Source organism: Oncorhynchus mykiss, chromosome 3 (assembly GCF_013265735.2).
Source record: "Oncorhynchus mykiss isolate Arlee chromosome 3, USDA_OmykA_1.1, whole genome shotgun sequence".
NCBI lineage: Eukaryota > Metazoa > Chordata > Actinopteri > Salmoniformes > Salmonidae > Oncorhynchus > Oncorhynchus mykiss.
Genome location: NC_048567.1, coordinates 5223021 through 5249285, shown reverse-complemented (window position 1 = coordinate 5249285; position 26265 = coordinate 5223021). Strand labels below are relative to the sequence as shown.

The following is a 26265-nucleotide window of genomic DNA, read 5'->3' as shown; positions in this document are numbered from 1 at the left end:
TCAAAGGTAAGGGAATATTTATAATGTGATTTCTGGTTTCTGTTGACTCCAACCTAGCGGATAATTTTATTTATTTTCTGGGCGCCGTCTCAGATTATTGCATGGTTTGCTTTTTCCGTAAAGTTTTTTTGAAATCTGACACAGCGGTTGCATTAAGGAAAGGTATATCTATAATTCCATGTGTATAACTGAGTATTTCTGTAAAATGATAATGGGACTGCAGCCCTGAAAGGTCAAAGGGTACTTAACCTTGATTTCAATTGAAGGCACTTTGATATAGACAGATTTATTTTTTACTCTTTTAATTGAGATCAGCCTTCATCACCACTTAAAGAGACAGTTTGAGGAGACTGTTTCAAGACATTTAAAGTTTTTACCTAATGTCCAGAGTTTTGCAAACCGAACAGCTTCCCTTGGAACAAGAACAAGAAAGAATGCATTTAATTAGTCGACGTTCAAGGTGAGGATGACAGGTGACAACCCGTAGTGCCGTACAACGCTGGACGCCTCTCCTTCATCATGCCGACTGGCCCAGGCAGACAGCTGTGTCTTCATTAGCACACAAAAGGAGCTCCAGGCTGAGGCTTCTAGGCTAATTATATTACAATGTGGCTCACTTCGTAGTCTAAATAAACCCTACGGTGCTCGGGCCTCAAACGCAGCAAGCTTTTAAAGGCCGGTCACACCACTAATTGGCTCCTTCATGGAATTTAAGAAGACTGCAGGACATGCGGGCATTAAACTCGTTACAGTACGGCCCATTTCATTCGACTCCAATGCCACATATGCTGTAGGATACACAGGGGCTTTTGACTCCTACTGAAATTGGTGATTTGGCTGATGGAGATATCTAGTTTTCTTTTACCCATTATCTGCTAATCATTCATGGATCTACAACTAGTTGGGTATCCACTTTTATGATAATGGTCATATAATCGGTTTTGTAAGCTAAAGAGAACGACAGAGAACGGCACGGACAGCCTGTCCCTGAGACGATTAGGTGACTGATGTTTTGTTTTTCTCTCCCATGACCCTTAGAGGAAAAGTGGTGGATTTTAACACAGGAGTTGTTTTCTGTTTTTGAGCAGCAGATTGAAATGACTGGGCTAATCTGTACAGTCATGAATGGATAACGCTCCCCTCATTAGTGACGAACAAATGATCCAGAAACCAAACCTCGTCAGGCTGCTGTTGCTTGTATTTGCTAATTATTCTCCCTAACACGCTCCACAGTTCCATTTCCTTGCCACTTCTCATTGCTGTGGATCATATTGCTTTCTTTCACTCCATTGTCTGGCCTCCACTACCATCGCTCCATGTTATCCAATGGGATGATATAGTCTATCAATTCTGTCATTTTTGAATGATTCTTTTAAACTCTGTTTAGCACAGTCAGTCTCCCGCCACCAAGTCACATACTGTAGGGATGATACTGTACTTATTGTGATAGTGTTTTTATATTTGATCAACGCCAGGTCCAATGGGAGTGTATAAACCCCAAGTATCAGATCAAGAAGAAGAATTACAAGAACTCTGGTATCGTCATTCTCAATCAGTGCAAGGTGATTCACGATTCTCTCGCATTCACACACTCATTCCATCCTTCCTCCGCCCACCACTTTCTCTAACCTGATGTCTAAGTCTCATTGGCAGACGGTTCCAGAACATTTATCATCCTGTTGCTGTTATGGATGTGAAGGATGGTTGTGATCAGATGGAATCTGACTAATATGACATTTCTTTCATCTGCTGAACCCACGGATGACCTTAAAATTAGTGTAATTTTGGGGACAACTATGTCTGCATGGAGACACTGTGGAACAGCTAATGTTGTTTTTAAATGCAGACATATTCCCATTAAATAAGTGCTGGCCTTTCTCAGTGTCTTTATTGGCAGATTGCTACTTACCAAGATGATCTATTATATTGAGAAGATAGTCGAGTGACTGCTCCAACAAAGGAAATAAACTCAGCAAAAAAATAAATGTCCCTTTTTCAGGACTCTGTCTTTCAAAGGTAATTAGTAAAAATCCAAATAACTTCACAGATCTTCATTGTAAGGGGTTTCAACACTGTTTCCCATGCTTGTTCAATGAACCATAAACAATTAATGAACATGCACCTGTGGAATGGTCACAGTTATGAAAACTTAGGACATTAAGGAGGCCTTTCTACTGACTCTGAAAAACACCAAAAGAAAGATGTCCAGCGTCCCTGCTCATCTGTGTGAACGTGCTTTAGGCATGCTGCAAGGAGGCATGAGGACTGCAGATGTGGCCGGGGCAATAAATTGCAATGTCCGTACTGTGAGATGCCTAAGACAGCACTACAGGGAGACAGGATGGACAGCTGATCGTCCTCGCAGTGGCAGACCACATGTAACAACACCTGCACAGGATCGGTACATCCGAACATCACACCTGTCACATGAGTTGAAGCTGGAGAGACGAAGCAGGAACGGGGAGTGAAACTTTTAATAAATAACGGACATGAAACGAGACAGGAACAGCGTCATAAAACTAATACTAAGGACAAAAAACAATGCAATTCTGTAGCGGGGAACAGAGCTGGGGAACTGACAAATATAGTGGAGGAAATGAACAGATGATAAGTGAGTCCAGGTGAGTCCAATAACGCTGATGCGCATGACGAGGGAAGGCAGGTGTGCGTGATGGATGGCAGGAGTGCATGATGCAGGGCAACCTGGGGCCTTCAAGCGCCAGGGGGAGGAAAGAGCTGGAGCAGACATGACAACACTTGCAGGACAGGTACAGGATGGCAATAACAACTGCCGAGTTACACCAGGAACGCACAATCCCTCCATCAGTGCTCAGACTGTCCGCAATAGGCTGAGAGAGGCTGGACTGAGGGCTTGTAGACCTGTTGTAAGGCACGTCCTCACCAGACATCACCGGCAACAACGTCGCCTATGGGCACAAACCCACCGTCGCTGGACCAGACAGGGCTGGCAAAAAGTGCTCTTCACTGAGTGTTACACCGAGGCCTGTACTTTGGAGCGGGATCGATTTGGAGGTGGAGGGTCTGTAGTGGTCTTGGGGGATGTGTTACAGCATCATCAGACTGAGCTTGTTGTCATTGCAGGCAATCTTAACGCTGTGCGTTACATGGAAGACATCCTCCTCCCTCATGTGGTACCCTTCCTGCAGGTTCATCCTGACATGACCCTCCAGCATGACAATGTCACCAGCCATAATGATTGTTCTGTGCATGATTTCCTGCAAGACAGGAATGTCAGTGTTCTGCCATGGCCAGCGAAGAGCTCGGATCTCAATCCCATTGAGCACGTCTGGGACCTGTTGGATCAGAGGGTGAGGGGTAGGGCCAATTTCCCCAGAAATGTCCGGGATCTTGCAGGTGCCTTGGTGGAAGAGTGTGGTAACATCTCACAGCAAGAACTGGCAAATCTGGTGCAGTCCATGAGGAGGACACATTATTCAATTTCTGTTAGTCACATGTCTGTGGAACTTGTTTGGTTTATGTTTCAGTTTTTGAATCTTGTTATGTATAAACAAATATTTGCACGTTAAGTTTGCTGAAAATAAACGCAGTTGACAGTGAGAGGACGTTTCTTTTTTTGCTGAGTTTACATGTTCTCAAAGATGGGAGGCAGGTGGGAGGAGGCGAGATAAAGTGGAACAATTCTAGCTAATGAGAGGGCAGATACGTGTGTGAACAACAGACACAACTAAGTCGTATTTCCTAAAGTTGCCGGAATGCCATGTTCATCCACTTATATAATTTGTAACAGCCTAAACATTATTTAACTGCTGTTAGATTAAATAAGCCTCGTAATTCGACACACTCGCATAGACCAAAAAAAAAGGCTTATCTCACGTAGACAGATTTTGGTCGGAGTAAATCCCCACTTCTTCCTCTCTGGGATTTCCCAACACTGGCCAACATGTGACACCAGTTGTAACAGAGACATAATGAACAACACCCACAGCCAGCTGCTTTCTCAAAGCTAATGGCTAACATGCTAAACTAGCTGCTTTGTAATTGGCTGGAATAAGGGATAAGATGCTCCTAAGTGGTCAGTTACTGTGTCTGTCATGTCATCCCCAAGTGATTGGTGTCAATTCTCACTGTGGATAGCTGAGGTCCCCTGCCCTCAACTGCTGTCTCCCATCCACAGATCATCAAGATGCACTCCTTCCTGGATTACATCATGGGAGGCTGTCAGATCCAGTTTACAGTGAGTTCACACTGACACTCACACTAACATGCATGACTCACACATTCACACACAGGATGCCAAAATGTATTCAAATACACAAAATAATGCATATTATTTTGACTTTTAAAAAATGGCACTGCCCTCATTATTCTCTTTTTAGTTGGATGACGTATATGTGACAGACTGGGTTTTAACCAGGGTCATATGTGTGCCACAAGACTGAGTTAGCCTGCCGAGCTTAAGTCTAGGCATTAGCTGAGGGAGCTTACATAAATAATCCTCTTTTGTTCTGATAGTTAAAATGGTTCATTTTCACCACCTGGGAAACAAACCTCTGCCATTAGCTGCAGCTTTTCAAGAATCCCTTTCTCCCAGCTGTGAACACGTGGGTTCTAATTATCTGTTGTTTTTCTGGCTAAGGGATGCCCTCTGCCCCCTGCCTGTAAATAGTGTTTGTGTGAAACTACTTCTCAAGGGAGGTCTTACTGAGGTGCACTTAATTGACCAGGAAGTGTTTGCTCTTATGACACACTAACTTTTCCTTTTATTCCTACCACCTAAAAGGCGACCGTGGTTGATGTTGACATTTAAATGGGCTCCATACTTCCTTCAGATCCCTTGGCGAGAGTGTTAGGCTCTCTCTCTGTGCCAGGCTGAACAACAGATGAGAAACGTTCTGCCTCTAACTGTTTCTAACGATGAACAATGTATCCATAGATCACAGACGTGAGAGAAAGAATCAAAGAGATGACTGACTTTAAATGAGGAGAAAAAGAATAAGAGATGACAAAAGAGAGAGGGGGGGAACAAGCCCAACAGAGTAGAAGAGGATAGCAGAGCAGACAGAGTGGGATGGTGTATGTGTCAGAGTGAGGGAGAGGTGTAAAGGGAAGGTGGGATGGTGTGTGTGTCAGAGTGAGAGGTGTAAAGGGAAGGTGGGATGGTGTATGTGTCAGAGGTAGGGAGAGGTGTAAAGGGAAGGTGGGATGGTGTGTGTCAGAGTGAGAGGTGTAAAGGGAAGGTGGGATGGTGTATGTGTCAGAGTGAGGGAGAGGTGTAAAGGGAAGGTGGGATGGTGTATGTGTCAGAGTGAGAGGTGTAAAGGGAAGGTGGGATGGTGTATGTGTCAGAGTGAGGGAGAGGTGTAAAGGGAAGGTGGGATGGTGTATGTGTCAGAGTGAGAGGTGTAAAGGGAAGGTGGGATGGTGTGTGTGTCAGAGTGAGAGGTGTAAAGGGAAGGTGGGATGGTGTGTGTGTCAGAGTGAGGGAGAGGTGTAAAGGGAAGGTGGGATGGTGTATGTGTCAGAGTGAGAGGTGTAAAGGGAAGGTGGGATGGTGTGTGTCAGAGTGAGAGGTGTAAAGGGAAGGTGGGATGGTGTGTGTGTCAGAGTGAGAGGTGTAAAGGGAAGGTGGGATGGTGTGTGTGTCAGAGTGAGAGGTGTAAAGGGAAGGTGGGATGGTGTGTGTGTCAGAGTGAGGGAGAGGTGTAAAGTGAAGGTGGGATGGTGTGTGTGTCAGAGTGAGGGAGAGGTGTAAAGGGAAGGTGGGATGGTGTGTGTGTCAGAGTGAGAGGTGTAAAGGGAAGGTGGGATGGTGTGTGTGTCAGATTGAGGGAGAGGTGTAAAAGGGAAGGTGGGATGGTGTGTGTGTCAGAGTGAGGGAGAGGTGTAAAGGGAAGGTGGGATGGTGTGTGTGTCAGAGTGAGAGGTGTAAAGGGAAGGTGCATACATTTGAGGTAATTGGAGTCAAACTCCCCTTTGATTGCCACTTGTCTTCCCAGGTAGCTATTGATTTCACCGCCTCGAACGGAGATCCTCACAACAGCTGCTCCCTACACTACATCCACCCATACCAGCCTAACGAGTACCTCAAAGCTCTGGTCGCTGTAGGGGAGATCTGCCAGGATTACGACAGGTGAGGCCAATCACACTCAGCCAATCATTAACAGCTATTATATCAAATGTTGTGCAATGACTGTTGCTCGTGACTTCAATGTTGATTTGTCCTCTCCTGAAAAAATAACTTTTCAAAGTTTGTGTGTGAAAGTTTCCTCTAGTTGTCCAGTGACTCAGAGGTTATGTAAATGAGAAGTCATTCAGAGCCCATGGTAGTCCTGGGTCACCAGCAGAATGGACTTGTTTATGGGCATGCACATTTCAGATAACAATCCCTGGCTCAAAATCAAGTGTGCCATCGCTCAAATTCTAATCACTCTTTTGTTTTCTGTCCCTGCATGCATTTCAATCCAGTGACAAAATGTTCCCAGCGTTTGGCTTCGGCGCTCAGATTCCGCCCGACTTCAAGGTAATTTCCAACCATATTTTTCATAGAGTTGGGCTATGGCTCAGCCTCAGCAGGGTGTCGTAATCACTCCTGTGACAAGATGAGATGAGGTGAGACTCTGGCTCTGCTCTCCTGCTTCTGTAGTGATTACGACACCCGGCTGGCCCCCGCTGGCCCCCGCTGGACCCCGCTGGCCTCTGCTCTGCACTGTTCTGTCACACAGAATGGGCCGGTCCAGCCCAGGGTTCTCTACTGCTGGATTGACTCTCTGAGTCACTGAACTGCCCAGCAGGAAATACTGGCCATTCTGCCTGGGTGACTGGTGCTACCCCTGGCTGACACATGATGCTGCCTCTGGTCCAGAGAGGAGGGGAGGGGGGTACCATGGCTCGCAATTATGCTCATTATCCAACCCACATAAATGCATCAGTCGACTTTTACATTTGATTGTGTGATTGATTGCTTCTGGCCAACTCTGTGTTAATGTGCGTGCGTGTGCCTGTGTGTGTGTGTTCCTTTGTCGCACTGTTCCATGATGATCAATAGTCCATATTTTTCATCTTCCTCCAGGTTTCTCACGATTTTGCAGTGAATTTTAATGAGGAAAACCCAGAATGTGCAGGTAGGTGCTTCGCCTCAAACAGATTAGAGGTTCACCCTGCCTTTGAAATCAGACTGTCAAAATGCTTTATCTCAAATGCTCATCACCAGCTTTGGGGTGGGTTGTGACCTTAAATTGGCAAAATTGGGGTCAATTTCCCCTTGCACTGAATAACTATTAAATATTAAAAGCTTAAATTTACCTTTAATAACACATTAACCAGACAATAAAACCACATATCTTTAATAACACATTAACCAGATAATAAAACCACATGTCTTTAATAACACATTAACCAGATAATAAAACCACGTCTTTAATAACACATTAACCAGATAATAAAACCACATATCTTTAATAACACATTAACCAGATAATAAAACCACATGTCTTTAATAACACATTAACCAGATAATAAAACCACATGTCTTTAATAACACATTAACCAGATAATAAAACCACATATCTTTAATAACACATTAACCAGACAATAAAACCACATTTATCACATTCTCTCCTCATGCCGGCCCAAGCACTTTGTAGGGATGCATCAATAAAACGTTTTACCAGTGAGTCTACAGTTGTTCAGAATCGAAACGGCGTCAGGAAAATGTTGAACAGCCAAAGGTGACCTGCATAAAGTCCCACAGACAGGCCTGGATGAAGCCGCTGTCATCGCACACTACAGGGGATCAACGTATGTCAATCAACCTGGTGGCAGCCAGCCTTCCTTTCTTCACATTAAAGTTGACTGTTAATGCTAAATACCCTGACTGCCCCACAGGGACATCATGTCTGGAGGAGAGAGGCCAGGTCTGTGCTGTAGTCAGATAATGAGCCCCGAGGGTTAGAACTACCGCACAGACACCGGGGTGGGTAACGGTTACAGCAACCGCAGCGTTTACTGTGAAAACTGAGGCTGTACCAGCTTTATTTGACTGTTTTACTGTGAACCCTGAAGCTGTACCAGCTTTATTTGACTGTTTTACTGTGAACAGTGAGGCTGTACCAGCTTTATTTGACTGTTTTACTGTGAACACTGAGGCTGTACCAGCTTTATTTGACTGTTTTACTGTGAACCCTGAGGCTGTACCAGCTTTATTTGACTGTTTTCCTGTGAACAGTGAGGCTGTACCAGCTTTATTTGACTGTTTTACTGTGAACACTGAGGCTGTACCAGCTTTATTTGACTGTTTTACTGTGAACAGTGATTCTGTACCAGCTTTATTTGACTGTTTTACTGTGAACACTGAGGCTGTACCAGCTTTATTTGACTGTTTTACTGTGAACACTGAGGCTGTACTAGCTTTATTTGACTGTTTTACTGTGAACACTGAGGCTGTACCAGCTTTATTTGACTGTTTTACTGTGAACAGTGAGGCTGTACCAGCTTTATTTGACTGTTTTACTGTGAACAGTGAGGCTGTACCAGCTTTATTTGACTGTTTTACTGTGAACACTGAGGCTGTACCAGCTTTATTTGACTGTTTTACTGTGAACAGTGAGGCTGTACCAGCTTTATTTTACTGTTTTACTGTGAACAGTGAGGCTGTACTAGCTTTATCTGACTGCTTTAACAATGGCCAAGTAGTAGGCTACAGTGGCAATTTGATTGTAATGTACACTATATATGCAATAGTATGTGGACATTCTTTCAAATGAGTGGATTCGGCTATTTCCGCCACACCCGTTGTTGACAGGTGTAAAAAAAAATAGCACACAGCCATGCAATCTCCATAGACAAACATTGGCAGTAGAATGGCCTTACTGAAAAGCTAGGTGACTTTCAACATGGCACCATCATAGGATTCCACCTTTCCAACAAGTCAGTTCTTCAAATTTCTGCCCTGCTACAGCAGCCCCGGTAAGGGATGTTATTGTGAAGTGGAAACAACTAAGAGCAACAACATCTCAGCCTCGAAGTGGTATGCTACACAAGCTTACAGAACAGACCGCTGGGTGCTGAAGCGCTCAGCACGTAAAAATCGTCTGTCCTCGGTTGCAACACTACTACTGAGTTCCAAACTGCCTCTGGAAGAAACATCAGTACAAGAACTCTTCGTCCATGCCTAATATCACTATGCACAATGCCAAGTGTTGGCTGGAGTTGTGTAAAGCTCATTGCCATTGGAAACCCGTTCTCTGGAGTGATGAATCTTCACCATCTGGCAGTCCGAATGAATAATGGTCTGGGTTAGGGCTGTGGCAGTCACAACATTTAGTCAGCCGGTAATTGTCAAGCATTGTTCCAAATGACCGTTAATTAACATAAACACATTTAACATATTTTGGCTTCCACACAGCCTACAAGCTACTGATGCAGACCTTTGGAACATCTACATTTTAAAAAGTCTAATGAATCCATTAGGTATTTTAGACAGGTCTAAAGAAACATGATATGAAGAAAATGTAGTCTATTTCAGAACAACAGAGTAGCATACTCTGAGTTGTCCTTATGTTAGGTCCTGATCTGGCTATGCCATATGGCTGTGGGATACACTAGTTCATTTAGCAGACAAGATCTGGTTAGAATTCCATGGCATTATTTTATAGTATGAGGAATACAATTGAACAAAGCTGAATAAAATAGAAAGGATATTTCCTCCAATTGATTTGAGGAAGTGCGCACATGCGGCTATTCTGTATTGAGTGGTTAACATAGAAATAGGTACTCCTATATGCTTAATTTAGAGTTATTCATGTAACTTTAGTTGTTCTACAAACGTTGGGCTATATGTTTTGATTTTTAGTACATTGTAAGGCTGCATGATGTGACTCCAATGATGATTTCAAAAAAGTTGCTTGAAAGGCATGAGCTCTGCTTTGTTTTTTTGTGCAGGCTGTTCAAATCGAATCAAATCAAATGTATTTATATAGCCCTTCGTACATCAGCTGATATCTCAAAGTGCTGTACAGAAACCCAGCCTAAAACCCCAAACAGCAAGCAATGCAGGTGTTGAAGCAAGTTGGCTAGGAAAAACTCCCTAGAAAGGCCATAACCTTGGAAGAAACCTAGAGAGGAACCAGGCTATGTGGGGTGGCCAGTCCTCTTCTGGCTGTGCCGGGTGGAGACTACAACACAACATGGCCAAGATGTTCAAATGTTCATAAATGACCAGCATGGTCAAATAATAGGTCTGGGACAGGTAGCACGTCCGGTGAACAGGTCAGGATTCCATAGCCGCAGGCAGAACAGTTGAAACTGGAGCAGCAGAAAGAAAGAGAGAAATAGAGAATTAGAGAGAGCATACTTAAATTCACACAGGACACCGGATAAGACAGGAGAAGTACTCCAGATATAACAAACTGACCCTAGCCCCCGACACATAAACTACTGCAGCATAAATACTGGAGGCTGAGACAGGAGGGGTCAGGAGACACTGTGGCCCCATCCGATGATACCCCCGGACAGGGCCAAAAAGGAAGGATATAACCCCACCCACTTTGCCAAAGCACAGCCCCCACACCACTAGAGGGATATCTTCAACCACCAACTTACCATCTTGAGACAAGGCCGACTATAGCCCACAAAGATCTCCGCCACGGCACAACCCAAGGGGGGGCACCAACCCAGACAGGGAGATCACATCAGTGACCCAACCCACTCAAGTGACGCACCCCTCCTAGGGACGGCATGAAAGAGCACCAGTAAGCCAGTGACTCAGCCCCTGTAATAGGGTTAGAGGCAGAGAATCCCAGTGGAAAGAGGGGAACCGGCCAGGCAGAGACAGCAAGGGCGGTTCGTTGCTCCAGAGCCTTTCCGTTCACTTTCACACTCCTGGGCCAGACTACACTCAATCATATGACCCACTGAAGAGATGAGTCTTCAGTAAAGACTTAAAGGTTGAGACCGAGTCTGCGTCTCTCACATGGGTAGGCAGACCATTCCATAAAAATGGAGCTCTATAGGAGAAAGCCCTGCCTCTAGCTGTTTGCTTAGAAATTCTAGGGACAATTAGGAGGCCTGCTTCTTTTGACCGTAGCGTACGTGTAGGTATGTACGGCAGGACCAAATCAGAGAGATAGGTAGGAGCAAGCCCATGTAATGCTTTGTAGGTTAGCAGTAAAACCTTGAAATCAGCCCTTGCCTTGACAGGAAGCCAGTGTAGGGAGGCCAGCACTGGAGTAATATGATAAAAAAAAATTGGTTCTACACACTTCATCAGTCTCTCATTCAGAATTTGACAAGCACTTGATAATGCCTCAACTTCCCGGCGGCATCCCCTTTGTGTGGCCCTAATGCACCCTAAATAAACTCCATTCCTTTTGCGGCCAGTGGCTGTTGTTCCCTACTACCTGAGTGCTGCTGCTCCAAAGCACCTCTCACTCACATGGCTATTGTGATCGGGAGACCCGGTCACATGATCGGGTCTTTCTCACAGGCTACAAGTGAAGACAGACACTTTGGGGACACAACTGCGTGAGTCCTTATCCAATTCCAAGGTGTATATTGAAGATATTGGAAGAACTGTCCACATTTACTTTTCAGCCTACAAGATGAATAGGCCTAACTAACAGCAAAAGATCTAACCTATGTCAATCTACTATCCCCCATAGTACAAAAGTTGACCTATTCTGTGCGATAAATAAATATTCCAAACATAGTCTGGAACAGTTGTGGGATGTGATAGACCCCAAATTTAATACAACCACTAGCATCCCCCCCAAAAAAACGTTTTTATGCAATGAGGCTGACGCAACAGATTAGAACGTTTAACTTCAAATGTGATACACTATTATGCTATTTCTTCACATTATAAGCGCAGCAATGCACACACATAGGCTATATGCATGAATGTTCCATTAGTGGGAAAACACCATTATCAAAAGTGGACACAAATGTGATTTGGCTTGTAATGCTTTTATTATAAAGGTGCATTTCTTTTGTGAAAATGATCTTCCCCAAACGCGAAACTAATACATTGCATGTGTATGCCAGTCAGACTCTACACCCCTTGTAAAGAGGATTAATGTGCTTAATTTTAGGAAGTTATTTGGCCACTTTAGTTGTGATACGAACCTTATCAAAACATATAGGCCAATGGGCTAGGCTACATGAGGTGTGCGATTATGATTAGAAAAAGTAAACAACTTAAAAAGGCAATGTTTCTTATGCTGGGCATTATTCACAAGTGATAATATATAATTCACAAGTGATAAGCTAATATTTTCACCCATCAAACTATTCTTGATTTAATCTTGTCATTACATATACTAAATAATATATATGTGTGAAATTTGTTTTGATTTAGAATGGACCATTATCCTTCACCTGTCTCAAAACAACAGGGGCAGGGGAAAAAATAGATGTCATCTACGCACTTAAATAGTGAATGGAGGACACTTTTCCCATGGTTAATTTTCATGTCAGCCAGGTAGGCTATACTCCTGTTAGAAATATAAGCAATTTACTTAATATTAGGAAAGTTGAAAAATAAATATTGTAGGCCTAGCCTACAGAAAGCTGATGGGAACCTCCTCTTTTTAATAGAGGCCATCACTCTGTTTTCTCTCCCAATTGCATAGCCTATAGAAATGTTGCGCACATGAGCTCATGGACTCTCATTAAGTGTTTGATTAGATTTTCAATTATATTTGCATTGATGTCAGAGTGATTAGAGGGACAATATAGTGCTGAGTACCAGGTAGTTAGCTAGTTTGGTAGGCTACTAATGACCATCAGCAGCATCAGAGCTCAGAGAAGCTTAATTACCGTGACTAAACGCTCACGTGGAATTTGACTGCCTTCATGACTCGTGACCGCCGGTGTGGCGGTAATACTGTCACCGCAACAGCCCTTTGTGTAATACTCCCTGGAGAGAAATAATGTTTTCTGAATGTCTAAAACATAACTCCCTGGAGAGAAATACTTTTCTAAAGCTGCTAGCAAGACAAATGTTTTATAACATAAACAAAATGTAATACTGCCTCGAATAGGTTAAACAGGTGGTATAAACACATCCTTTGTGTACATACACTCAATTAGTATTTGGTAGCATTGCCTTTAAATTGTTTAACTTGAATAAAATGTTTCGGGTAGCCTTCCACAAGCTTCCCACAATAAGTTGGGTGAATTATGGCCCATTCCTCCTGACAGAGCTGGTGTAACTGAGTCAGGTTTGTAGGCCTCCTTGCTCGCACACGCTTTCTCAGTTCTGCCCACAATTTTTCTATGGGATTGAGGTCAGGGCTTTGTGATGGCCACTCCAATAACTTGACGTTGTTGTCCTTGAGCCATTTTGGCACAACTTTGGAAGTATGCTTCGGGTCATTGTCCATTTGGAAGACCCATTTGTGACCAAGCTTTAACTTCCTGACTGATATCTTGAGATGTTGCTTCAATATATCCACATAATTTTCCATCCTCATGATGCCATCTATTTTGTGAAGTGCACCAGTCCCTCCTGCAGCAGAGCACCCCCACAACATGATGCTGCCCTCCCGTGCTTCACGGTTGGGATGGTGTTCTTCGGCTTGCAAGCCTTCCCCTTTTTCCTCCAAACATAACGATGGACATTATGGCCAAACAGTTCTATTTTTGTTTCATCAGACCAGTGGTCCCATGGTGTTTATACTTGCGTACTATACATCCACAGGTACACCTCCAATTGACTCAAAATATGTCACTAAGCCTTTCAGAAGCTTCTAAAGCCATGACATCAATTTAGGGAATTTTCAAAGCTGTTTCATGACACAGTCAATTTAGTGAATGTAAACTTCTGACCCACTGGAATTGTGATTCGGTTAATTATAAGTGAAATAATCTGTCTGTAAACAATTGTTGGAAAAATGATTTGTGTCATGCACAAAGTAGATGTCCTAACCGACTTGCCAAAACTATAGTTTGTTAACAAGAAATTTGTGGAGTGGTTGAAGAACGAGTTTTAATGACTCCAACCTAAGTGTATGTCAACTTCTGACTTCAAGTGCATCATTATCAAGTGAATATGATTCTCCTTGAAAAGTGAGGCGTCATTCTCATAGAAAGAGTTAAATATGTTACAAAGTTGCCAAGTTTAATTCAATTGATCTCATTTGATCTATCCAGCTTACCTGCACACAGCCCTGACACTTTTTCACACACTGTAAAATAATAGACTATAAGAATAGCTTTTATTTTTTTCAGCTTTTCAGCTCATCCTCCACTTTCTACCTTGTATTCGTGCCACTCTATTATCTTGCTTGTTTGGATTGGCAGCTGCCCTGGATGGGTGGAGAGGAGCCAGACAGGTTCTGATCCAGTCCATAGATTCTTGCCAGGAATAGATCAGTCTCAGTACTCCTCTGTCAGGCAAGCTTCCAGCCCACCTCCTAAGGCAGAGGGCATAGCTTGCAGTTTTTCATGCAAGAAAACTGACTGTCGTACAGATGCTGTTAGATGTGGACACACACCAATGCGCGCACACGCACACGCTCAGTCAAAAACTGTCTTCCTTTGTGCCTGTACCAATTATTGATATTGATATCTGTTTGAAGGTGAACGTTTGCATTACTGTGGGTAGAGGGAGTGGCAAGCTGAGACTGCCTGTGTGTGTACGTGCCGGTGTTTGTGCTTGTGTAAGATACACTATATATACAAACGTATGTGGACACCCCTTCAAATGAATGGATTCGGCTATTTCAGCCACACCTGTTGCTGACAGGTGTATAAAATCAAGCACACAGTCATACAAAAACATTGGCAGTAGAATGTCCTTACTGAAGAGCTCAGTGACTTTAAACATGACATCGTCATAGGATGCCACCTTTCCAACAAGTCAGTTCGTCAAATTTCTGCCCTGCTGGCACTGCTCCAGTCAACTGTATGTGCTGTTATTGTGAAGTGGAAACCTCTAGGAGCAACAATGGCTCAGCCGCGACGTGGTATGCCACAAGCTCACAGAACTGGAAGAACGTATTGTTCGTCGGGAGCTTCATGAAATGGGTTTCCATGGCTAAGCAGCCGCATACAGACCTAAGATAACCATGTCTAATGCCAATGTAAAGTTTGGAGAAGGAGGAATAAAAGTTCTGTCTGTTTTTCACGGTTTGGGCTAGGCCCCTTAGCTCCAGTGATGGGAAATCTTAATGCTATAGCATACAATACAATCTAGACAATTATGTGCTTCCAACATTGTGGCAATAGTTTGGGGAAGGCCCTTTCCTGTTTCAGCATGACAATGAGATGTTCGACGAGCAGGTGTCCACATCCACATTGCAGTATAGTGGTCAGTGATCAGACCTCCAGATGTCTGCAGTATAGTGGTCAGTGATCAGACCTCCAGATGTCTGCAGTATAGTGGTCAGTGATCAGGCCTCCAGATGTCTGCAGTATAGTGGTCAATAATCAGACCTCCAGATGTCTGCAGTATAGTGGTCAGTAATCAGACCTCCATATGTCTGCAGAATAGTGGTCAGTAATGAGACCTATAGATGTCTTAATGTTGCTGCTCTACACCTCTCCACACACTCTCATCCCCTCAGGAGTGCCTCTCACTGATGAAATTAAATCTCTCTCTCTGTGTGTGTGGACCCACTCCAATTCACATACCCACTCCAATTAAATTTGCATACCACCCCAACAGATCCACAGATGACGTAACCTCTATTGCATTCCACACTGCCCTCTCCCATGTGAGAACACAGTTCATCGACTACAGCTCAGCGTTCAACACCATAGTGCCCACAAATCTCATTACTAAGCTCAGGACCCTTTGACTGAACACTACTGTCTGAAACTGAATCCTGGACTTCCTGACAGGCCGCCCCCAGGTGGTGAGGGTAGGCAATAACACAACCGCCACTCTAACCCTCAACAAGGGCCCACTCAGGAGTGTGTGCTTAGTCTCCTCCTGTACTCCCTGTTCAGCCACGACTGCCTGGCCGCTCACGACTCCATCATTATGTTTGCTGACGACACGACCCGATGAGACACCCTATAGGGAGGAGGTCAGTGACCTGGCAGTGTGTTGTCAGGACAACAACCTCTCCCTCAATGTCAGCAAGACAAAGGAGCCAATTGTGGACGACAGGAAACAGAGGGCAGAGCACATCCCCATCCACATCGATAGGGCTGTAGTAGAGCGGGTCTAGAGCTTTAAGCTCCTCGGTGTCCACATCACTAAGGAATTAGCATAGCCCACACACACCAACAAAGTCATGAAGAAGGCACAACTCTTCCCCTTCTACAGCTGCACCATTGAGAGCGTCTTGACTGGCTGCATCACCACTTGGTATCCGACCGCAAGGCGCTTCATAGGATAGTGTGTACGGCCCAGTACATCACTGGTGCTGAGCTCCCTGCTATCCAGGACCTCTATACCAGGTGGTGTCAGAGGAAGACTCCAGCCACCAAAATCATATACTGTTCTCCCTGCTTCTGCACAGAAAGCGGTACTGAAGTCTGGAACTAACAGGACCCGGCACACAGCTTTTACCCTCAAGCCATAAGACTGCTAAATAGTTAACCAAATAGCTACCCGGACTATCTGCATTGACCCTTTTTGCACTAACTCTTTTGACTCATTACAGACACTGCTGCTACTGTTTACTATCTACCCTGTTGCCTAGTCACTTTACTCCTACCTATATCTACATATGGAACTCCATTACCTCGTACCCCTGGACATGGATTCAGTACTGCTACCCCGTGTACTGCTACCCCTTACTCATTGTGGATTTATTCCACTTGTTATAACTTGTTAAAATGTTTCTCTCTACATTTTTGGAAAGGGCCCGTAAGCATTTCACTGTTAGTCTACACTAGCTGTGTGGGTGTGGGTGTGGGTGTGGGTGTGTGTGTGTGTGTGTGTGTGTGTGTGTGTGTGTGTGTGTGTGTGTGTGTGTGTGTGTGTGTGTGTGTGTGTGTGTGTGTGTGTGTGTGTGTGTGTGTGTGTGTGTGTGTGTGTGTGTGTGTGTGTGTGTGTGTGTGTGTGTGTGTGTGTGACCAGTGAGGTTGTGATGGAGGGGTTGTTAATTAAGTGAAGTTATCCACAGATGTTTGTGTGTGACCTCAAATGCCCACTCAATCAGTAAATCAGTAGCATTACTTCTGCTGCTCAGCCGAATGGGAGGCCACTCATGTGGTGATCCATGTGGTGGTGAGAAGAGATAAATACAAGTCAATGCAGCTGTGAAGGTAACTAACTATTCACAGAGTGACTGCTTCCCTCAAAGTGAAAAATATCCTGGAATATCATGGGTCTCAATTACTCCACAAAGATACCTTCACACCTGTGTGCATTGCTGTTGGTCGTGTGTCCCCAAATACCCAGAGTTCTCCAGAAGTACATGACTTTGAGTGTTACTGTGTGTGTGTTATTCTGTGTTTTTCCAACATATGTCTATGGGTGTGCAGGTATCCAAGGGGTGGTGGAGGCCTATCAGACATGCCTTCCTAAGCTTCAGCTCTACGGCCCCACCAACATCGCCCCCATCATCCAGAAAGTAGCCAGCTCCGCTTCACAGGAAATGCACACCAAGGAGGCCATGGTAAGCTAGCTGTCAGTTGTCCTCCTCTCCTTGGAACCAATTGATTGGGAGCATAGCTTGAACCTAGATTGAGCTTAAATCATGTATTGATGTCAATGGGAGACTTCCGCAACGTTTTAGAGTTATGCTCAACATGTATTTCCAACACACCCCACAGACATTACTCTCTCACGTTTCTCCCCAGTCATTGCCTTCCTTTATATCTGCAGCAGTACTTCATTCTGCTCATCCTAACGGACGGAGTGATCACAGACATGGCAGACACCCGCGAGGCCATCGTCCAAGCCTCCCACTTGCCCATGTCCATCATTATTGTAGGCGTGGGAAGTGCTGACTTCAGTGACATGCAGATGCTGGATGGAGATGACGGAATCCTTCGCTCGCCCAAGGGGGAGCCCTGCCTACGAGACATAGTCCAGTTCGTCCCCTTCCGCAACTTCAAACATGTGAGTCTTTACTGGAACTAGGAGGGTTACCTGAGGAACTGGGAGGGTTACCCGAGGAACTGGGAGGGTTACCTGAGGAACTGGGAGGGTTACCTATGGAACTAGGAGGGTTACCTGGGGAACTGGGAGGTTTATCTGAGGAACTGGGAGAGTTACCTGAGGAACTAGGAGGGTTACCTGAGGAACTGGGAGGGTTACTTGGGGAACTGGGAGGGTTACCTGAGGAACTGGGAGGTTTATCTGAGGAACTGGGAGGGTTACCTGAGGAACTGTGAGGGTTACCTATGGAACTAGGAGGGTTACCTGGGGAACTGGGAGGTTACCTGGGTGTTACAGGAAGTGACAGGTTTCTCTCTGTCCTTCTCCAGGGCTCACCTGCAGAGCTGGCGAAGACTGTCCTAGCAGAAGTGCCCAACCAGGTGGTTGACTACTACAACAACAAGGGCATCAAGCCCAAAGTGCCCAGTGAGTTCGAGTCTTCCAGGACATTCGCCCCCTGAGAGGAGGGGCCCAACGCACTCGATACAACAGATAGCACCTTACGCTGACTAACTGAAAAGTTTACTGTTTTGCTCTTCGTTTGTTTGTTCTTTTCATTGTGCATGCGTGGCCTCCGAGGCTTGCATCTGTAAAGCAACGGTATCATTCAAAGCATTGGTATGGTGGGGGGACACACAAACGAACAACCAAACTGTCATCCCTACAGATGAACAACTATCGATGAAGGAATGTATAGAACACCCCCGTTCCTTTTTTTATAAGAGTTTGTTGAGATTTTGCTACATTTCTTGATATTCATACATTGTAAAACATTTTGGACCACAGTGAATGAACTAGCTACCTGCGTTTAGAAACGTCTGCGTCCTCAGTAGTCCATATTGCAGATAAGGCAGATGCATGAAGTGTTGTTTTGCATGCTGGTAATAAAGCAGACACTGTTTTCTCATGGTTCATGTTGTTTTCTTAGTGAACAATAGAGTTGACAGTATTGTAGGGATAAAGGACATTCTACTATGAGGCATGTTGACAGCACAAATTGAGTATTCTGGAAGTTCACTGGAGAATATTATGGCCAGATAATTTTCCGTTGTCATGTTGCAATGCAGTATTCTGTGAAATGATGAATTACTTATAATAATAAAAGCTTTATCAATATGCTTGTGACTTATACTATGTTAAAAAAAACTATTGGGTTTCAAGTCGAAAACATAATTGGAATTGTGGTCATATCAATTTGAATCATTCTATGAAAAATCCGTAGAAAATACGGAGAACTGAATTGGCAGAATTTCAATATTTTGGTGTGCATGTCAAACTACTCAAAGGAATTGGGAATTGGGGTCACTTTCTTAGCATTTCAAATATATTCTATTGATTTAAAAACCTCCATAAAAATGATGGGAATGTTCTGATTGAAGTTGAACAGAACAAGTCTGTCCATGTGCAGCCATGTGAGGACGGTGACAATTCCTCCTAGAATTGGAATAAGTCACGACTCTCCCTTTGAGGTGTCTGGGGAGGAGGGAGAGAGATGGGGAGGAGGGAGATTGGGAGAATAGATGGGGGGTGGAGAGAGGGCGATGGGGAGGGGAGAGGGAGATGGGGAGGAGAGAGGGAGGGAGATGGGGAGGAGAGAGGGAGGGAGATGGGGAGGACTGTGGGATGGAGATGGGGAGAAGAGAGTGAGGGAGATGGAGGGAGATGAGGAGAGGGTGGGAGGGAGATGGGGAGAGAGGGGGAGGGAGATTGGGAGAAGAGAGAGAAGGAGATGGGGAGAAGGGAGGGAGGGAGATGGGGAGAAGGGAGAAAGGGAGATGGGGAAAAGGGAGGGAGGGAGATGGGGAGAAGGGAGAGAGGGAGATGGGGAAAAGGGAGGGAGGGAGATGGGGCGAGAGGGAGGGAGATTGGAAGAAGGGCAGGAAGGAGATTGTGGAGGAGAGAGTGAGGGAGATGGGGAGGACTGAGGGAGGGAGATGGGGAGAAGAGAGGGAGGGAGGGAGATGGGGAGAGAGAGGGAGGGAGATTGTGGAGGAGAGAGGGAGGGAGATGGGGAGGAGGGAGCGAGATGGGGAGAGAGAGGGAGGGAGATGAGGAGAGAGTGGGAGGGAGATGGGGAGAGAAAGGGAGAGAGATGGGGAGAAGGGAGGGAGGGAGATGGGGAGGGAGATTGTGGAGGAGAGAGGGAGGGAGATGGGGAGGACTGAGGGAGGGAGATGGGGAGAAGAGAGGGAGGGAGGGAGATGGGGAGAGAGAGGGAGGGAGATTGTGGAGGAGAGAGGGAGGGAGATGGGGAGAAGGGAGCGAGATGGGGAGAGTGAGGGAGGGAGATGAGGAGAGAGTGGGAGGGAGATGGGGAGAGAAAGGGAGAGAGATGGGGAGAAGGGAGGGAGGGAGATGGGGAGGGAGATTGTGGAGAGAGTGGGAGGGAGATGGAGAGAGAGATGGGGAGAGAGTGGGAGGGAGATGGGGAGAAGGGAGCGAGATGGGGAGAGAGAGGGAGGGAGATGAGGAGAGAGTGGGAGGGAGATGGGGAGAGAAAGGGAGAGAGATGGGGAGAGAGAGGGAGAGAGATGGGGAGAGAAAGGGAGAGAGATGGGGAGAGAGAGGGAGAGAGATGGGGAGAGAGAGGGAGAGAGATGGGGAGAGAAAGGGAGAGAGATGGGGAGAGAGAGGGAGAGAGATGGGGAGAGAGAGGGAGAGAGATGGGGAGAGAAAGGGAGAGAGATGGGGAGAGAAAGGGAGAGAGATGGGGAGAGAAAGGGAGAGAGATGGGGAGAAGGGAGGGAGGGAGATGGGGAGGGAGATTGTGGAGAGAGTGGGAGGGAGATGGAGAGAGAGATGGGGAGAGAGAGGGAGGGAGATGGGGAGAAGGGAGGGAGGGAGGGAGATGGGGAGAGAGAGGGAGGGAGATGGAGAGAGAGATGGGGAGAGAGTGGGAGGGAGATGGGGAGAAGGGAGCGAGATGGGGAGAGAGAGGGAGGGAGATGAGGAGAGAGTGGGAGGGAGATGAGGAGAGAGTGGGAGGGAGATGGGGAGAGAAAGGGAGAGAGATGGGGAGAGAGAGGGAGAGAGATGGGGAGAGAAAGGGAGAGAGATGGGGAGAGAGAGGGAGAAAGATGGGGAGAGAGAGGGAGAGAGATGGGGAGAGAGAGGGAGAGAGATGGGGAGAGAAAGGGAGAGAGATGGGGAGAGAAAGGGAGAGAGATGGGGAGAAGGGAGGGAGGGAGATGGGGAGGGAGATTGTGGAGAGAGTGGGAGGGAGATGGAGAGAGAGATGGGGAGAGAGTGGGAGGGAGATGGGGAGAAGGGAGGGAGGGAGGGAGATGGGGAGAGAGAGGGAGGGAGATTGTGGAGGAGAGAGGGAGGGAGATGGGGAGAAGGGAGGGAGGGAGATGGGGAGGACTGAGGGAGGGAGATGGGGAGAAGAGAGGGAGGGAGGGAGATGGGGAGAGAGAGGGAGGGAGATTGTGGAGGAGAGAGGGAGGGAGATGGGGAGAAGGGAGCGAGATGGGGAGAGAGAGGGAGGGAGATGGGGAGAGAGTGGGAGGGAGATGGGGAGAGAAAGGGAGAGAGATGGGGAGAAGGGAGGGAGGGAGATGGGGAGGGAGATTGTGGAGGAGAGAGGGAGGGAGATGGGGAGGACTGAGGGAGGGAGATGGGGAGAAGAGAGGGAGGGAGATGGGGAGAAGGGAGGGAGATGGGGAGAGAGAGGGAGGGAGATGGGGAGGACTGAGGGAGGGAGATGGGGAGAAGAGAGGGAGGGAGATGGGGAGAGAAAGGGAGGGAGATGGGGAGAGAGAGGGAGGGAGATGGGGAGGACTGAGGGAGGGAGATGGGGAGAAGAGAAGGAGGGAGATGGGGAGGACTGAGGGAGGGAGATGGGGAGAGAGCGGGAGGGAGATGGGGAGAATAGAGGGAGGGAGATGGGGAGAGAGGGAGGGAGATGGGGAGAAGAGAGGGAGAGATTGATAGCAATGAGAGGGACAGAGATTTCTGAGATGCGTGATGAATACTATAGAAAGGGCAGGCAAGGGCCCTTTCATATCCAGAGCAGCCGGCAGTCAATTAATTCTGTCCTGGTTCAACATGAACTATCTGACGAGTTGGACAGGCAGCACCATGGAGACAGCCAGAAGGATCAGCCTCCAAAAACAACCAAACCATGTGGCTAATAAAACACATTGCATTCAGTTGTAAGTGCCTTCACTCTCAATAGTGACAGTAACATACAGTTGAAGTTGGAAGTTTACATACACTTAGATTGGAGTCATTAAAACTTGTTTTCAACCACTCCACAAATGTCTTGTCAACAAACTATAGTTTTGGCAAGTAGGTTAGGACATCTACTGTGTGCATGATACAAGTAATTTTGACAACAATTGTTTACAGACAGATTATTTAACTTACAATTCACTGTATTACAATTCCAGTGGGTCAGAAGTTTACATACACTAAATTGACTGTGCCTTTAAACAGATTGGAAAATTCCATAAAATGATGTCATGGCTTTAGAAGCTTCTGATTGGCTAATTAACATCATTTGAGTCATTTGTACCTGTGGATGTATTTCAAGGCCTACCTTTAACCTGTCTACGATACTGGTTCCCAATTGGGAATCAACCCTCCCACGTTCAGCTGAAACGGTGGCGCATGGAACGCAAAAATATTCTTAAAAATATTTAACCTCCACACATTAACAAGTCCAATAGCTCAAATGAAAGATAAACATCTTGTTCATCTAGCCAGCAAGTCAGATTTCTAAAATGTTTTACGGCGAAAACATAGCACATATATATGTAAAACCACCACCAGACACAGCTCATTTCAATAGCCAAAACATGCAATCAACAAACGCAGGATTAAAAAATAAATCGCTCACTAACCTTTTGAAAATCTTCATCAGATGACAGTAATATGACATATTACACAGTACATATTTTTTTTTTCAATAATATGCCATTTATATCCATAAATGTCCATTTACAGTGAGTTCACCTTCAGAAATTACTCAAAAATGCCCGCAGGAAATCTATGTAGCGCGGCAAGATAACGTAAATAGACATCATAAACTTTGACTAAATATACATGTTCTACATATAGTTAGAAAGATACACTGCTTCTTTATGCAACCGCTGTGTTAGATTTATTTTTAACGTTACAGAAATCGCACACTATTCCATATGCTGAGACAGCGCTCAGTTCCAAGCTACATTTCCACGTAATGTTGGAGTCAACAGAAACACAGATTTAAGCATAAATATTCCCTTACCTTCGATGGTCTTCGTTCAGAATGTTCTGGAAGGCTTCATACTTACCCAATACATCGTTTTGTTTCAAGTCTTGCGTCTTTGTATTAGCTACTGCTAATAACATCAGCTGAAATGCACCCAAAACGTCCTCTGGTCCGGATAAGTTGCGCATCAAAACTTCAAAATGACACATTATATGTCGACTAAACAGGTCAAACTAAGTGCAGAAGCAAGCTTTATGATGTTTTAGACGTGCAAAACAAACTTCAATTCAATCGGCCATCGTCTGCCCTTCTCTTGAGTGCTGGAAACAAAGGAATGGCTGGGACCAATTCGCGCCCATACGCACAGCCTATTCTCTCGTGGCACGCACTAATTTCACTCCCATAGGGTCAATTCTCGCGGGATTTGAACGATTTGAAGCTCTAATGAAAGAGGACATCTAGCGGAAGAGATAGAAAGTGTCCCCAGAATCATAGCTGGTTGGGAAGGGTGGGGGCCATGACGTCAAAGTTGCTCCAACTTTCATGGCCACAAAAACTAGTTTGGAAGAATGCCTTCTGCTATACTTACAGACATAATTCCAACGGTTTTAGAATCTTTAGAGTGTTTTCTATCCAATAATAATTTTTATTTGCATATATTAGCAATTTTTGACAGATTTTTTTTCCAGTTTACTAGGGGTACCCAATCTCTCCAAAGGGGGCGTATGTCTGCCATATCCTTAACAGTGCCTCTTTGCTTGACTTCATGGGAAAATCAAAAGAAATCAGCCAAGACCTCAGATAAAAAATTGTAGACCTCCACAAGTCTGGTTCATCGTTGGTAACAATTTCCAAATGCCTGAATGTACCACGTTCATCTGTACAAACAATAGTACGCAGGTATAAACACCACGGGACCACACAGCTGTCATACCGCTCAGGAAGGAGACACGTTGTCTCCTAGAGATGAACGTACCTTGGTGCGAAAAGTGCAAATCAATCCCAGAACAACAGCAAATGACCTTGTGAAGATGCTGGAGGAAACAGGTACAAAAGTATATATATCCACAGTAAAATGAGTCCTGTATCTACATAACCTGAAAGGCCGCTCAGCAAGGAAAAAGCCACTGCTCCAAAACCGCCATAAAAAAGCCAGACTACGGTTTGCAACTGCACATGGGGACAAAGATCGTACTTTTTGGAGAAATGTCCTCTGGTCTGATGAAACAAAAATAGAACTGTTTGGCCATAATGACCATCGTTATGTTTGGAGGAAAAATGGGAGGCTTGCAAGCCGAAGAACACCATCCCAACCGTGAAGCACGGGGGTGGCAGCATCATGTTGTGGGGGTGCTTTGCTGCAGGAGGGACGTGTGCACTTCACAAAATAGATGGCGTCATGAGGGAGGAAAATTATGTAAATATATTGAAGCAACATCTCAAGACATCAGTCAGGAAGTTAAAGATTGGTCGCAAAAATGGGTCTTCCAAATGGACAATGACCCGAAGCATACTTCCAAAGTTGTGGCAAGATGGCTTAAGGACAACAAAGTCAAGGCATTGGAGTGGTCATCACAAAGCCCTGACCTCAATCCAATAGAAAATTGTGGGTAGAACTGAAAAAGTGTGTGCGAGCAAGGAGGCCTACAAACCTGACTCAGTTACAGCTGCTCTGTCAGGAGGAACGGTCCGAAATTCACCCAACTTATTGTGGGAAGCTTGTGGAAGGCTACCTGAAACGTTTGACCCAAGTTAAACATTTTACAGCAATGCTACCAAATACTAATTGAGTGTATGTGAACTTCTGACCCACTGGGAATGTGATGAATTAAATAAAAGCTTAAATAAATCACTCTCTACTATTATTCTGACATTTCACATTCTTAAAATAAAGTGGTGATCCTAACTGACCGAAGAAATTGAATTTTTACTAGGATTAAATGTCAGGAATTGTGTGTAACTGAGTTTAAATGTATTTGGTTAAGGTGTATGTAAACTTCCGACTTCAACTGTACATGTCATGTCCCCCGAGAATGACGTCTTGCTTCAGGACAGGCTAAACACATTCTATGCACTCTTTGAGGATAACACAGTTCCACCGACGCGACCTGCTACCAAGGACTGTGGGCTCTCCTTCTACGTGGCCGACGCGAGTAAAACATTTAAACGTGTTAACCCTCACAAGGCTGCTAGTCCAGAAGGCATCCCTAGCTGCATCCTCAGAGCATGCGCAGACCAGCTGGCTGGTGTGCTTATGGGCATATTCAATCTCTCAATATCCCAGTCTGCTGTCCCCACATGATTCAAGATGGCCACCATTGTTCCCATACCCAAGAAGGCAAAGGTAACTGAACTTAATGGCCATCGCCCCATAGCACTCACCTCTGTCATCATGAAGTGATTTGAGAGACTAGTCAAGGATCATATCACCTCTACCTTACCTGCCACCCTAGACCCACTTCAATTTGCGTACCCCCCCACTAGATCCACAGACGATGCAATCGCCATTACTCTGCACACTGCCCTATCCAATCTGGACAAGAGGAATACCTATGTAAGAATGCTGTTTATTGACTAAACAACTCAGCATTCAACACCATAGTACCCTCCAAGCTCATTATTAAGCTTGAGGCCCTGGTCTGAACCCTGTCCTGTGCAACTGGGTCCTGAACTTCCTGACGGACCACCCCCAGGTGGTAAAGGTAGGAAACATCACCTCCACTCCGCTGATCCTCAACACCTGGGCCCCACAAGGGTGCGTGCTCAGCCCCATCCTGTATTCCCTGTTCACCTATTCACGTGGCCAAGCACGCCTCCAACTCAATTATCAAGTTTGCAAACTACACAACAGTAGTAGGCCTGATTACCAACGATGACGAGACAGCCTACAGCGAGGAGGTGAGTGCTCTGGGAGTGTGGTGCCTGGAAAACAACCTCTCACTCAACATCAACAAAACAAAGGAGATGATCATGGACTTCAAGAAACAGCAGAGGGTGCACCACCTTATCTACATCAACAGGACCGCAGAGGAGG

At 45.5% G+C, this 26265-nt stretch overlaps 1 protein-coding gene across 2 annotated transcripts in view; it reads left to right on the top strand.

The window, feature by feature from the left end:
- Positions 1 to 18946, top strand: part of LOC110534068 (copine-4) — an 81999-nt gene extending 63053 nt beyond the window's left edge. Inside the window, exons 9-16 of one of the 2 annotated variants that reach the window (XM_036966592.1) lie at positions 1476 to 1562; positions 4157 to 4216; positions 5979 to 6112; positions 6448 to 6502; positions 7052 to 7103; positions 17419 to 17552; positions 17762 to 17998; positions 18367 to 18946. In XM_036966592.1, the coding sequence (XP_036822487.1) occupies positions 1476 to 1562; positions 4157 to 4216; positions 5979 to 6112; positions 6448 to 6502; positions 7052 to 7103; positions 17419 to 17552; positions 17762 to 17998; positions 18367 to 18498 (891 nt within the window). In that variant the 3' untranslated portion in view covers positions 18499 to 18946. The remainder of the gene's footprint in view (positions 1 to 1475; positions 1563 to 4156; positions 4217 to 5978; positions 6113 to 6447; positions 6503 to 7051; positions 7104 to 17418; positions 17553 to 17761; positions 17999 to 18366) is intronic. The other variant, XM_036966594.1, reaches the window with a different exon arrangement.
- The last annotated feature ends 7319 nt before the right edge of the window (positions 18947 to 26265 follow it).